Source organism: Leguminivora glycinivorella, chromosome 21, assembly GCF_023078275.1.
Source record: "Leguminivora glycinivorella isolate SPB_JAAS2020 chromosome 21, LegGlyc_1.1, whole genome shotgun sequence".
NCBI lineage: Eukaryota > Metazoa > Arthropoda > Insecta > Lepidoptera > Tortricidae > Leguminivora > Leguminivora glycinivorella.
Window position 1 is genome coordinate 3,203,237 of NC_062991.1, and position 14,798 is coordinate 3,218,034.

Here is a 14,798-nt window from a genome sequence, read left to right on the forward strand (position 1 = left end):
TCAATTCCTTCTGGTTGTAATATTAGTTGTATACTGTTTTAATATTACATTTTTGGCAGACGCAACACTGTTGACACCTAGTATCGAGTAGTGGTACTGATAATTTACGCTATTTGAGGCGAGATTCACGCTAGATGTCACTGCAAATAATTTGCATTTGCTGATGTATGGAGTTACAACTCTTCCCATACTTATTCCTCTATGCCAAGAGTGAGCTCATTTAAACTAAAAAAAAAAAAAAAAAAACTATTTCTTTTACTAGTAGGTATACCAGTTTTCTTTATGAGCTATTTGAATGCAGTGTAAAAATAGATTTTTATTATATAATGCGCTTTATAAGTATTAAATTATGGGATAATTATGTACAATTGAGCTCAATTGGATATAATGGTACATAACAATAGCATTCATATCCGCTAGTTGTACACGTGATATCATGATCTTACCATACACTTAGAAGAGAGGGGATAAAAAGTTAAAGGGCATTATTATTGTATGGACCAATTCTTGCCGCTTCTTTCCGCCATTGCTCTATGCGAAAACATTTGTGAATTCTTTTTTCTACTTTCGTACTGTTATTCGTCATTTAAAGGCTCGTGCCGTTTTTTTTTTTTTTTTTCAATATGTTAAAAAAAGAAGAGTGGGCGTATCCTCAGCAGTGGGCGATAAAAGGCTGATAATATCAATCAATCAATCAATCATTATTTATTTGCAATAGAACATAACTAAATGCATGCAAATACAATTATAAAATGTCACACAAGAAAATCAACAGAATATAATAAAAAAAAAAAGAAAAAAAAAACATTTATTTCAGAAGACAGGTTCCATAATATGGTTAGTAGCTCTAAAACTTAATAACTATGTTAGACTAATTTAATAAAAATAAAATAAAACATTAACACAACACAAACAATACTTTCACGGATCCCTCACGTGCAGATCCTCGAACCGGCCAAGGACGGGCGAGTCCAGCCTGTCTGCTATCATATATAAAACGAACACAACAATTACCTATTATAAATGAAATAAATATAGCCTAGAATATCACAGTCAGAAATGTCAGAATCACAAAAAAGATACAATACAGATGACAGGTACAGATTTCATGCTTACTACTACAATTAATATTAGAAATTTACAAGTCACATTTTTATTAATTTAATTTAAAACATTTGCATAATATTCTTTGATCGAATAATAAGGTTTATTTATAAAATAGTCTATCAATTCAGATTTAAAAAATATCTTATAATCTTCACATGATTTTATGTTAATGTCCAAATTATTGAAAACTTTGACTGCTGTGTTATGTTTATCAAAATGTTGGAAATTAGATTTAATTGTCAATAGGTCGTGCTTTCCTCTCAAATTTCTAGAAGTAAAAGTCTACTTATTTGAACGCGGTCCTTGTTTTTAAAAAGATATGATAATGTACTGTAAAATATTTTTCTCTTAAATGGTTCAAAGCTCATAAACATTAAATACTTCTAAACGACCCACCAGAAAATATAACCATAAGTAATACATGTAATAATTCATTCTTTAATCGAACACAATAGGTGTTTTTACAAAAAACTAAGCCGGTTTAGTTACTGCTCATTGAAATACGCACAATAGTACTTAAATAACTTCCCGTCTCACGGGCATTAGTTTAAAAACTAAAACAATTGGTTGAAGGTGTTTTTGTTCTTTTACTGACTTTTATACTAGTTTCTCGAAACTTCGGTTCAGGAATAAAATGGCATATGCAACCTGTTATTTATGTGGAAACTGAAAATAACGTTATTTTGATCTTAATAGCATCATCATTGCCCGCGGCTCATGGGAACCTGGGGCCCGCTTCGACAACTAATCCCAAGATTTGACATAGGCACTAGTTTTACGAAAGCGGCTTCCATCTGACCTTCCAACCCGACGGGTAATTAATTAATTAATTATAGAATTAGTCCGGTTTCCTCACGATGTTTTCCTTCACCGAAAAGCGACTGGCAAATATCAAATGACATTTCGCACATAAGTTCCGAAAAACTCATTGGTACCTATACGAGTCGGGGTTCGAACCCGCGACCTCCGGATTGAAAGTAGCTTAATAGCATCGGTTGCAAATAAAACTAATTGATTCTGCTTTTTAAATAAATAATTTGATAATTTACAACCTAATCGAATTTTGTTATAGATTCAGCCATCTAGATCAAATTTCAAACTCGGGTTTATATGTATATAGTAATATTGCTTACATAGATTCGAACACGTCATATAAAAATGTATCATCGGTAGTTTTATTCTGTATGTAAGGTACCTATCCATACTAATATTATAAATGGGAAAGTGTGTCTGTTTGTCCGTCTTTCACGGCAAAACGGAGCGACGGATTGACGTGATTTTTTAAATGGAGATAGTTAAAGGGATAGAGATTAACATAGGCTACTTTTAATCTCTTTCTAACCCTCCACTTCCCTAAAATAGGGTGGTGGAAGTTTTTATGGAGCATTTTTCACTATGCTACTATGGGATATGGGTTAAATTGTGGCGTAGGCGAAAGGCTGGCAACCTGTCAGTGCAATGTCACAGTTTCGTTTTCTTTCAACCCCTTATTTGCCAAGAGTGGCACTGAAGCTTTAGTAGTTTCATGTGTTCTGCTTACCCCTTTATGGGATACAGGCGTGATTGTATGTATGTATGTATGTATGTATGTAACGCGAGCGAAGCCGCGGGCAAAAGCTAGTCTATTATATTTCTAGATTTGCAAATTATAAGTTGTCATTAACCAATAATTTCTATTGTTACAGAAAAATGGACGAGACGTGACACATAACAAAAGCAACACATCCTAAACTCAAATCTCGATCTCAGATAAGTCAAAATGCCGGCCATACTAACAAAGATTCGGGAGCAGGCGTCGCGGGTTCAGCCGTCGATCGCTGTAGGCGTTGGTGTTGGCGTGGCCTTAGCCGCTTGTGCGTTATACGGCACTAGGGAGAGAAAGCAGGCTCCTTGTAACAACAACAATAATAATTATAAGGTAAGATTCATATAAATGTTATTTAAATAGACCATATTGAAAAACACGATTTTAGTTACATTTATTGCTTGATCATCGCCAGGCCATAACGTGAGCGCTCGCAGCGATTACACTCCGTGCGTCGAGTTTTTCAATATTTAGAATAATGACACACGAAAGTTAAACGTCGTATGAAAACCTTCTTATACAAAATTACTATAAGTACATAAGTACCAAAGCCTATGTCATATTACTTAACTAAGATAGCAGCAGGTGTTACGTATACAACCGTTCATGGCTGTAGGTATAGGTGTTGGCGTAGCCTTAACTGCTTGGAGTTAACAAAAATGAATATATCAATGTCTGACTTTAAAATATCCAAGCCTGAATTCAGTTACGTATTCGATTTAATTGAAATTAGCTTAATAAGAGTTTTGAATGATTCACGGTTATTTTCATTAGACTTATATTGACCGGGATATAGATCGTGATATTCGTGATTACCTTTTTGATTTTTGTCGAGCTCCCGATATTTCGACGCAGTTGCATGCATCATGATCACGGAAAACTGTCGAAGGCGGGTGGATGTCAACATAACATAATGCAACACAACAACAACAAAAGGTAATCACGGTCTATATTCCGGTCAATATTTACCGAAGAGGTATTAGATATATACAGAAGAGGTCCTTACTATAGAGCTATACAGATATATAACAAGCTACCTCACCAGATAAAATGTGTAGAGAAAACTTCCCTATTTACTACTAAACTCAAGGATTTACTATTGAAAAAGGCATATTACTCTATCCAAGAGTATATGGAAGAGACACATTTATAATAAGCCTAATTAGTAATTAACTTTAAATAGTATGTATTAAGAATTGCCATACCCTACCAGGGTGCCATGTGATCATATGTACTTATATGCACACAACTTCGTAACCATGGTTCGCAAGAAATGATTATCTTATCTTACCTTATCAATATGTCTAATGAAATTAGCTTATTAGCGCTTGAACTCACTTTTGCAAGTCCACCATTTTTTCTAATGCTGTGAGGTAGATCCAGCAATACCTATAGTATTAAATCGAATCAATAACCAATACCCAGGTACATCCAAGAGTGTACAATTGTCGCTAATGGGCCAGATTAGTCTACAAAACAGATAATTATGTTTATTGTGAATCATTTAAACATTATTTAAAAATATTTTAAGCGGGTTACTCACGTGTTAAGTCGATATAACGTCCGACTTGCTTCGATCCATTTCCGAGGATCTACACGTGAGTAACCCGCTTAAAATATTTTTAAATATATTTGAGTCTCACGGGAGTTTTATGGTTAACATTGAAACATTTATTAAAATCTCATTTTATATTTTCCAGATCGCAAAAAATGGCGAACTACATTCTGTTCAGAATGGTTCCAATGGGCAAACTTGTGGCGGGCGATGCGGCGCGGAGCAGTGCGCCCTCTGTCGGGGCGACGTCGACACCGACAACAAACAGAATATTGTAAGTATTTTTTCATCACAGTCGCACACTAAATGAGCTATTGCACGCAGGCGGAGCGGGAGTTATGGAAAATCATTCTCCCAAGGGAGTTATGAAATTTCTGGTACAATACAAATATTCTTTATTGCTCACCAATATAACAAGATGACATTAAAAAAATTAAGCACATAACTTTAATTAACTATGATAGACAACAGGCGGTCTTATCGCTAAAGAGCGATCTCTTCCAGACAACCTTGGTACCTACCATACCATACCATACCTGGTACCATATTTTACTTTTTTTATCTTTTTACATATTTTTCATATTGCAAGTGTGATGAAAAACATTGTGTGTAACTCGTGGCGTAAGAATATTGCAAACTCGAGTCTAATAAGCAAGCCGACAAGCCGTCGCCATTTAAGACGTGCCTCTAGATTTCTATTTTATACCCACAATAAAATTCTAACACAAATATTATAAAAGAATCAACATATACCATCATCTCTATTACAGGAAGACGCCGAAGAACCAGCGCCAGAAGAAAAACACGTCCCTGGACTAAACCTGGAGTTCCTCCGGCAAATGGTGTCTCTAGCCAAGATTATGGTACCCGGGTTCCGTAGCCACGAGGTCGCCTTGCTGACTGGACACACACTGTGCTTGTTCACGAGGACTTTGCTCTCTATTTATGTTGCTGCTTTAGAGGGGTCTATAAGTAAGTAAAGTTTACCAGAATATCGTCAATAGTCAGAAACCCTCATATTTCTCCAACAAATTGGTCTACAAACGTCGTATCAGGCGCAATCCCCGACTCAAGGCACAATACCGTTGCATTTCGTGGCAGTTTTCGTTACGCCGCCATGTAGTGCTGGAACAACCTTCCACCACCTATTTAGGAGAGCAGTTCAAGTCAAAAATTAAAAACACACCTACCTATAATCCCCTAATGTAAGGCTTCCAACACTTTCAGGCGCCATACCGCATTTCGTGGCAGTTTTCGTTACGCTGCCACGAAGTGCTGGAACAATCTTCCGCCACCTATTTGAGAGAGCAATATACATAGTGAGTTAAAGTCAAAATAAAAACATATACAGGAATGTAAGGTGTTCATTAAAATGTCTGTGTCGATCCTCAGATAGTATATTATATAACGGTAACGTTATGAAGGCTATAAAAGTTGAGTACCGCGGTTAGGCCACGAAGGCTTGCCGAGTGGCCTAAGTAAGGTACGAGACTTTTATAGCCTTCATAATGTTACGATTGTATACTATACTTTTTCTACGACAGCCACATACATACCTATTCGAGAATAATAAAATGGGTTAGTTACTTACTTCATGTAATGAATGGGAATATTTGTGTGGATCGTCGTAGCATTGAGTATTCTGTCCACAATGTTGATGGCGAGAACTTGTTGCACAATTCTTCAAAATATGCCAACAACGCCGTTTCAGAGAAAGTTGAAACATTTTTTTGCAATTTCCATGTCAAAACAATCATAACATTTTTGGTACGCTTTATCTGACTTTTCATGTAACAAATTGTCAGTCACTTTGAGCGCCCATAGCCTTGATTTCTTCGGAAGTGCATTTTTCACCAGAATCACTCATAATTACTTATGTTTTTGCACAATAACGTCGAATTAAAACAAACTACACACCACCGAAATAGTTCAAATAGTTTCGTGATAAGTTTACAAATGTCAAACATACCATAGACAAGAGAAATAGAAAATAAGCCGGTTTTCAATTACGAAAAATGTGGTTGCGTTCAAGAATATTTAAATGTCGAATGTAAAATTATTGGATAAACTTATGATTTTTACCTTTGTTTTGCAATATCTAATATGTAAAACGCATTTAAGTTTATTTTTTCATCTTGATTTAAATTATGAACCTAAATATTATATTATTTATTAAAAGTTACTTATTACTGTAAATGAAAACATACCTGATAAATGGAAGTTGTGCTTTTAAAAAAAAATTAACAGAACTATATTCATATGATTACTGCTAGCAGTAATCCTATGAACCTATAGACAAATAGACTTTCTCATCGTTACTCAAATGAACTTAATTTGGATACCGCTGACAATAATCTAATTGACAGATTTAAGTGCTGGAGTAGAAATAACATTTTGTGACTGCTGTCTATTGAGAGGTTATAATTATGTAAGTGAAGTTTGGGTTTCATCCTACCGACTGTGCCAGTACGTCTACATTACATAATTACCTTAGCCGCTTAAGTCCTTCTTGACGCGCACGCTACCCTGAGATTACCCGCTAATATTGTAGTGTTAATTTTTAATTTGCAATTTTAATTTATCCTATGTATCACAATAAATTAAATGTAAAATGTATCCACGAATCGAGTGTCAACACAAACCTTATAGGGTTTCATGGCACCCTGGTGTATGAACAAATGTAAGATTTTTAATATAGAATAAATAAATAAAAAATAATTATTATTATATTTTGAATAGTGTGTGTTAGGAAGAGGTATAATTTATCGGAAGGGTCTAGAACTCTAATGTCATTACTTTAAACAATCAAGATATGTGCTGTTTTCCAACAAAAATCCCACTTTGCCCAAAATAATACTTTTTATCACACACCTCACACAGTTTATATTTATTTTAAACGAGATATATGTATCAAAGACTACCATGAATAAATAAATTCGTATGAAATTGAATATACTATGAAATCTACACATTGCGCTTTGAATAAAATTAAATACAAATCACTAATAGTGATTACAATTTACATACGACTCAAACTCAGTTTCATTTGTTTACCCTTATTTGTTGGCGCACCGTCATGACGTGAAAAAAATTGTACCTAACATATTGTATAAGCGAAATGCCTCCTACCTACCTACATTAATTGCTGCGCCCATCAGAGCTTCATGTTCATGTGTGTACCTACCTATACTTTTAAGTACTTGTAAAACCTGTAATGTACATGTGAATTGCAATAAATAAATACAAATACAATACAAACATAATTTCACTTTCAATTTCTCTTTTCAGTGAAACACATAGTCCAAAAGGACCTCAAGAAATTCGCTGCCCTTCTCCTTCAATGGTTCGGAATCGCCATCCCGGCCACCTTCATCAACTCCATGATCCGATATCTGGAGAGCAGACTAGCTCTGGCCTTCAGGACGAGACTGGTCAACCATGCTTATGACATGTACTTCAAGAATCAGACGTACTATAGGGTGGCGAATTTGGACGCCAGGATTGAAAACGCTGATCATAGGTAAGCGACAAACCCGGTAAATCGAGATAATTTGTCATTGAAATAACAACATTGTGGAAATTGCACATAGTTCGAATTAGTGAAACCCGATAATCGAGATAATTTTTCATTGAAATAACAACATTGTGGAAATTGCACATAGTTCGAATTGGTGAAACCCGATAAATCGAGATAATTTGTCATTGAAATAACAACATTGTGGAAATTGCACATAGTTCGAATTGGTGAAACTCGATAAATCGAGATAATTTGCCATTGAAATAACGACATTGTGGAAATTGCACATAGTTCGAATTGGTGAAACCCGATAAATCGAGATAATCTGTCATTGAAATAACAACATTGTGGAAATTGCACATAGTTCGAATTAGTGAAACCCGATAAATCGAGATAATCTGTCATTGAAATAACAACATTGTGGAAATTGCACATAGTTCGAATTTCAAAAACCAGTTTGCTCAACTTATCGGGTTTCACCAGTAAACCCTCGGTATAATAAAGAGTACTATCGTACAGTATGGCCACTCCGTGCTTTACGCAAGTGCCGCCAGCCCGCTCTTGATTACCTCGCAGTTAGCGCCTGTCAAGAACGCGACCAGTCGACGTCACATCTCACTCATACAAGAATAGTAGGTACGCGTTCGCTTACACGAACTTAGACTGTGTGCGTAAGAACGCGCCTCTTTCATATATTAAATCGTCATTGACCGAGCCGCCCCATATTGCCACGCTCCCGTGAGCCGTGGCAATATGGGGTAACGCAAGGGGGATGATGATTGTCCGAGGTGTGGTCAAACACTACAAAAGACCTCAAGTTTTCTTAAGTGACCAACAGGCATGCGGCCCGCCTGATGGTAAACTGTTTCCGTAGCATCTGGATACCTGAAGAGTATACTAGCTCTGTTCTTCGGGACGAGACTGTTCAACCATGCTTATGACATGTACTTCAAAAATCAAACGCACTATAGAGTGGCGAATTTGAACGCTAGGATTGATAACGCTGATCATAGATTACTTCAGCTAAAACGTTTGGAAGGAAGTTCATCTAAGGAAACCCTACTCTGACCAGGGTTACATACTAATAGAATGCCACGTAATGGTGACACCTGTATTCGCAGATTAACAGAATATGTGTCAGTATTCGTGCAGTCTGTGACGCAAAACGCATTATGCCCCAACATCAAAGTTATAGGCTAGAAATATAACATCTAATTATGATACCTGCATGCGCAGATTAAGAGAAGAATTGTCAGTATCTTCGCAGTCTGTGACATCACAGTATGCTTAAAGAAAGTTACAGACTAGAAGAATACCATCTAATTATGATACCTCTCTTCGCAGATTAACAGAAGACGTGTCATTATTAGCGCAGTCTGTGACATACCCCGCACGATGCCTAAAGTTACAGACTAGTAGAATACCATCTAATCATGATATATCTATTCTCAGATTAACAGAAGACGTGTCAGTATTCGCGCAGTCTGTGACATACCCCGCACGATGCCTAAAGTTACAGAATAGGTGAATACCATTTAACGATGATACCTCTATTTACAGATTAACAGAAGATGTGTCAGTGTTTACGCAGTCTGTGGCACATCTGTACGGGTCTCTGACGAAACCCTGTTTCGACCTGCTCCTCATAGTGCTGACGCTCGCCAGCTATTCTAGCAAGATGAAGGGCAACATTTTCATTGGTGAGTGTTTTTTAAAAATATATTAAAAGTTATGTGACTGGTGCATAATGAGAGACATTAAAACATGAGTGTTGTTTTATGAAACAAGCCGAAAGGCGAGTAGATAGTAAAAATGCCATTTGTATATAACATTTGTATATGACTTACCAATGAAGAGGCGCGCTGACATTTTATAAAAAAAAAAAAAACATTTATTTCAGACCTTGAGCCCGTATTAAAATACAATAAATAACACAAATTAACTTAAAATGAAATGTAAAATTAAATTAAATTAGCAGTAAAATTAAAACAAAATAAATGAATGAATGAATGAAATAAATGAATTATCCCGCCAGGCGGCGCCTGTGCAAGTGTTTAGGCTCACTGTCATTCATATGTGAGAGAGAGAAAAAACATATCATCTTCTCCCTCTCACGTATGGACTAATAGGGTGGCGCCATCTGTCATAACCTTTGAGTGTGCCTCTTCATTATCAGTTAACATTATAGATAATTGTATTCTGTCTTTGGTTTCCGTGAATGTTAATGTCTAGGTATATATACGATTGCCAAATCCTTGATATTAGCATAAAACAACATCCGTCTCTCTTGTTTAGAAATTGTTGGCGAACTTCCAATTCCTTGTGTTATTATGCTCATCAATTACGTGCCTATAATTTTAAGTGAAACATTATACGTCGTACTTTATGAATATATAATTTCTTTCAGGGTTATCAAAACTTTTTACAGTCGGTAGGAAAAACATGTTTTTTTTTAAATATATTATTAATTTTATTTTTTATATGATGGAGGTATGTTAAAATAGGTAAAAACTACACTAAGAAAACGTTCAGTTCTCTGCGTCGTTTAGCAAAGAGTTTATTATTTTAAGCGCAGGGAAATTCCCCATTCCAGTCAATGGGGAATTTCCCTGCGCTTAAAATAATAGTACATTACGATACAAGTGCGTAAAAAAGGAAGAAACCAAAGGGAATGTTTTAAATCGACACGATAGCACTCCGAAGTTTCGACCAGGCATATAATGAACCACTTCTCGCACTAGTGCGTAAAAAAAACTCCAACTGTACTGAAAAAATTATCACCACTCGTTTCGAACTTCCTTTTTTACGCACTTGTATCGTAATGAACTATTATAAGTACCATACATGAAATAAAGCGTTAGAAAATTATAAGAAAAACATGGACAGTAGATATTTTTGGACTCGATTTCTATTTAATAAGTTGGATAGTCATATTAAGACTACTCGCCATGTTACGGAATTTCGTTAGAATTTTCTTCTCACAATATACTAGACTAGCTTTGGCCCGCGGCTTCGCTCGCGTTAGAAAGAGACAAAAAGTAGCCTATGTCACTCTCCATCCCTTCAACTATCTCAACTTAAAAAATCACGTCAATTCCTCGCTCCGTTTTGCCGTGAAAGACGGGCAAACAAACAGACACACACACTTTCCCATTTATAATATTACGAGTAGTATGGATTTTCTAACGGCTCGTACCAATGAGTTTTTCTGAACTTATGTGCGAAATGTCATTTAGTATTTTCCAGTCGCTTTTCCGTGAAGGAAAACATCGTGAGGAAACCGGACTAATTCCAATAAGGTCCAGTCCTACCCTTCGGGTAGGAAGGTCAGATGGCAGTCGCTTTTGTAAAAACTAGTGCCTACGCCAAATCTTGGGATTAGTTGTCAAAGCGGACCCCAGGCTGCCATGAGCCGTGGCAAATGCCGGGATAACGCAAGGAGGATGATGAGTATGGATTTTCTAACGTTTCTATATTTTCAGGTCCCGGTTTCGCTACAGTGGTAATCTGCATGACTGGTCAAGTCCTGCGTATGCTGTCGCCTCGTTTCGGAGCTCTGGCTGGCGAGGAAGCCAGGATGAAGGCCAACCTTCGCCACGTCCACGCTTCTATCATAGCTCATGCTGAGGAGGTGGCTTTCTACGGCGGCCACAAGGTATGACATATACTCGTAAACATGCATGTATTCCCTAAAGGACTAGGCAGAGTTGCAATTGCTCAAGTTTCTACAATCTTAACAATGATGGGTTGAAAAGCTCATAGCAAGGGGTTGAAAGTATACGTTTCGGAGCCCTGGCTGGTGAAGAGGCCAGGATGAAGGCCAACCTTCGCCACGTCCACGCTTCTATCATAGCTCATGCTGAGGAGGTGGCATTTTATGGTGGACACAAGGTAATATTTCCTGTAGAAACGCTTTTATCATAGTATGTAATTGTATCCCCGAACAAATAACTGCTATATCCAATGATAATGTATCTTACAATAAATTTAAAAAATGGCTTATTGATAATGCCTTCTATGACATTAATGAATTCCTTGAAATGTAATATTTAGCGCAATAATGTATTTAAATTATATAGAACACATACATTTTATAAGTTAATTCTTAAAGTAATAAGAAGAATGACTTAGTTTAATGAATGTTTATATTTCTGACGTGTAATGTATATGTGCAATATCAATAAATATGAATATGATCAAAGAGGATCAAGTATTATAGAGAGTTACTGTCAAAGTAAAATATGAAATCACAGTACATAGACTGCCATCTCTCGACACAAGCTTAAAACTTTTAAACCTCAACTTTGACAATTTGGCCCATATTCTTAGCTTAATATGTGTTAAAATTTCAAATATTAATATTAGCGCCATCTAGCCGAGCGTCCCCCAAAGGTGTAATGCCATCTAGGCCACCGTACCTTTTTCTATATGGTTCCAAAGACATATGTAACTCCGTATAGACAGGTAAAGTCTAAGAAAAAAACGTACCTCAGTACCATATATAAAAAGGTACGGTGGCCTAGATGGCATTACACCTTTGGGGTACGCTCAGCTAGATGGAGCTAATATTAATATTTGACATTTTAAAATATATCAAGCTAGGAATATGGGCCAAAACTGAGGTTCAAAAGTTTTAAGCCTGTGTCAAGAGATGGCAGTCTATGCACTGTGATTACATATTTTACTTCGACAGTAACTCTCTATAATACTCGATCCTCTTTGATGGTTCTGAGGTACGGTTTTTTCTTAGACTGTAGCTATGTACGGAGTTACATATGTCTTTGGTATGATAAAGAGTACTATCGTATAGTATGGCAACTCCCGCTCCCCGCTGAAAGGCGACCAGTCGACCTGTCATATCTCACTCATACAAGCATGATACGCATTCACCTACACGAGCTTAGACTGTATGCATAAAGAACGCGTCTCTTTCATATCTTTGATCGCCATAGATACAGAGGTTTATTATTGACATGACATAGAGGTTTATGATTGCCCCTGACGAGGACCGTCCGCGTGGAGTGATCCGCGCGACCAATTTTTATGAAGTTGATTTTTACGCTCCCAGAAATTAACACATATCAATGATTTTTTAATGATTTTTATTGAACATAATAACATATTAGTCCGGTGCGGATCGCCCCGCGCGGTCGGTCCACGTGACACTAAAACCAGACCTATAGATCAGCTTAATTCTTCTATCTACAGCAAATTCTATATACATTTCTTTCTACCCACAGGTGGAACTAGGCCAACTACAATCAGCCTACAAGGAACTAGTCGCGCAAATGACCGGAGTCTTCAACAAGAAGCTGTGGTACGTCATGCTAGAGCAATTCTGCATGAAGTACGTGTGGAGCGGCACCGGCATGGTCATGCTAGCGCTGCCCATCCTCACCGGGACCAAGGGCGACGGTACGTGCATGCTAGAACCTTCAGCTCTCACTAGGTCTACAAAGGTCTACAGGTCTACAAGTCATGCTAGGGCTGCCCATCCCCACCGGGACGAAAGGCGATGCTACGTATATGCTAGAACCTTCAGCTCTCGCTAGGTCTACAAAGGTCTACAGGTCTACGAGCTTCCTAGCCATAGGTCTACCGAGGTTTACAGTTCTACAGGCTACCCACAGGTCTACATGCTTCCTACCCGCAGGTCTACTCAGGTCTACACATGCTAGAAGAACCTTCAGCTCTCACTAGGTCTACAAAGGTCTACAGGTCTACAAGTCATGCTAGGGCTGCCCATTCTCACCGGGACTTTGAATCGAAATGACAGACTGCCACAGCACTAGTTTAAAAATAAAAATGTGATAAATTACATAAAAAGTAAATGCTGCGTGATAATTTGATAAATTAATATCACGTAAAATACTCACTAACGAAGATCCGCAAAACTGTAACATGTGTTAATAGTACATTACGATACAAGTGCGTAAAAAAGGAAGTTCGAAACTAGTGGCGATAAATTAAAACACGACCGAAGGGAGTGTTTTAAATCGACACGAGTTACGAATTTCCTTTTACGCACGTGTATCGTACGACGTTTTTCAGTGAGCCTCCGAAGTTTCGACCTGGCATATAATGAACCCCTTCTCGAACTAGTGCGTAAAAAAACGACCATCTGTACTGAACATTACGTTTAAACTTTTAAAGTAAGCGAAGCGAAATATCTTGATTTTTTTTTTAATATTATGGGATTTTATTTAAAATTTCATTAGGTCGCGCGAGTTTATTATATGTTTTGTGTTATTACTCCCTTATTCATAAACGTACTCTAAAGTTATCAAGCCGAAAAAGTTCGTTTGTCCCTTTCCGACATATTGATGGTATATATGGTAGAAAGGGACAAACGAACTTTATCGGCTCGATAACTTTAGTGTACGTTTATGAATAAGGGGGTTAATGTTTGTTTTTGGTTTTCATGGTGCAATAAAGCATTTTCTTACCTCCTTCCTTACTTATTACTATGTTTGTTTTATAGGATCGGCGAGTGAAGGTATCAGCGCCCGAACAGAGTACATGACTACTTCTAGGCATCTGCTGAACTCTGCTGCTGACGCCATTGAGAGGCTCATGTCCAGTTATAAGGTAAAATGAAAATGAAATGAAAATGAAAATGAAATATTTATTTTTCAAGTAGGCATATTACAATGCGCATATGAACGTCAAATAAAGCTACGCCGGCTCTAACCCTACGCCTCAGCCTCGAGAAGATTTCAGTCCCCCCTCAGTTGGGAGGGGGGTATCCACTATGGGACCGGCAAGAAACTCGGCGGGCAACTTCTTTTCAAAACATTACATCTTATAATTAACATGCATTAAATAACAACATACAATTTAACATGCAAAAGTATTCATCAAAGAATATGAACAGACTAGGTACTCTATGGAAATCAATTTCAATAAATTATATTATTGCTTAATAATACGTCGTTCTTCTTCAGAGAAAACATATCAAATTGTCATAGAAGAAAAAGATAATATGAATCTCAATATCATTAAATATGTAATTTACCTACACAACATAAAATATA

At 36.9% G+C, this 14,798-nt stretch overlaps 2 protein-coding genes across 2 annotated transcripts in view; both read left to right on the top strand.

The window, feature by feature from the left end:
- The window catches only part of LOC125237309 (ATP-binding cassette sub-family D member-like), a 112,484-nt gene that overhangs the window by 90,785 nt on the left and 6,901 nt on the right, over positions 1 to 14,798 (top strand). Inside the window, exons 2-9 of the mRNA XM_048144298.1 lie at positions 2,793 to 3,025; positions 4,393 to 4,521; positions 5,018 to 5,219; positions 7,536 to 7,767; positions 9,325 to 9,464; positions 11,247 to 11,419; positions 13,005 to 13,179; positions 14,246 to 14,352. Of these exons, the coding sequence (XP_048000255.1) occupies positions 2,867 to 3,025; positions 4,393 to 4,521; positions 5,018 to 5,219; positions 7,536 to 7,767; positions 9,325 to 9,464; positions 11,247 to 11,419; positions 13,005 to 13,179; positions 14,246 to 14,352 (1,317 nt within the window). The 5' untranslated portion in view covers positions 2,793 to 2,866. The remainder of the gene's footprint in view (positions 1 to 2,792; positions 3,026 to 4,392; positions 4,522 to 5,017; positions 5,220 to 7,535; positions 7,768 to 9,324; positions 9,465 to 11,246; positions 11,420 to 13,004; positions 13,180 to 14,245; positions 14,353 to 14,798) is intronic.
- Positions 1 to 14,798, top strand: part of LOC125237548 (ATP-binding cassette sub-family D member-like) — a 138,928-nt gene that overhangs the window by 25,728 nt on the left and 98,402 nt on the right. The window lies entirely within an intron of this gene.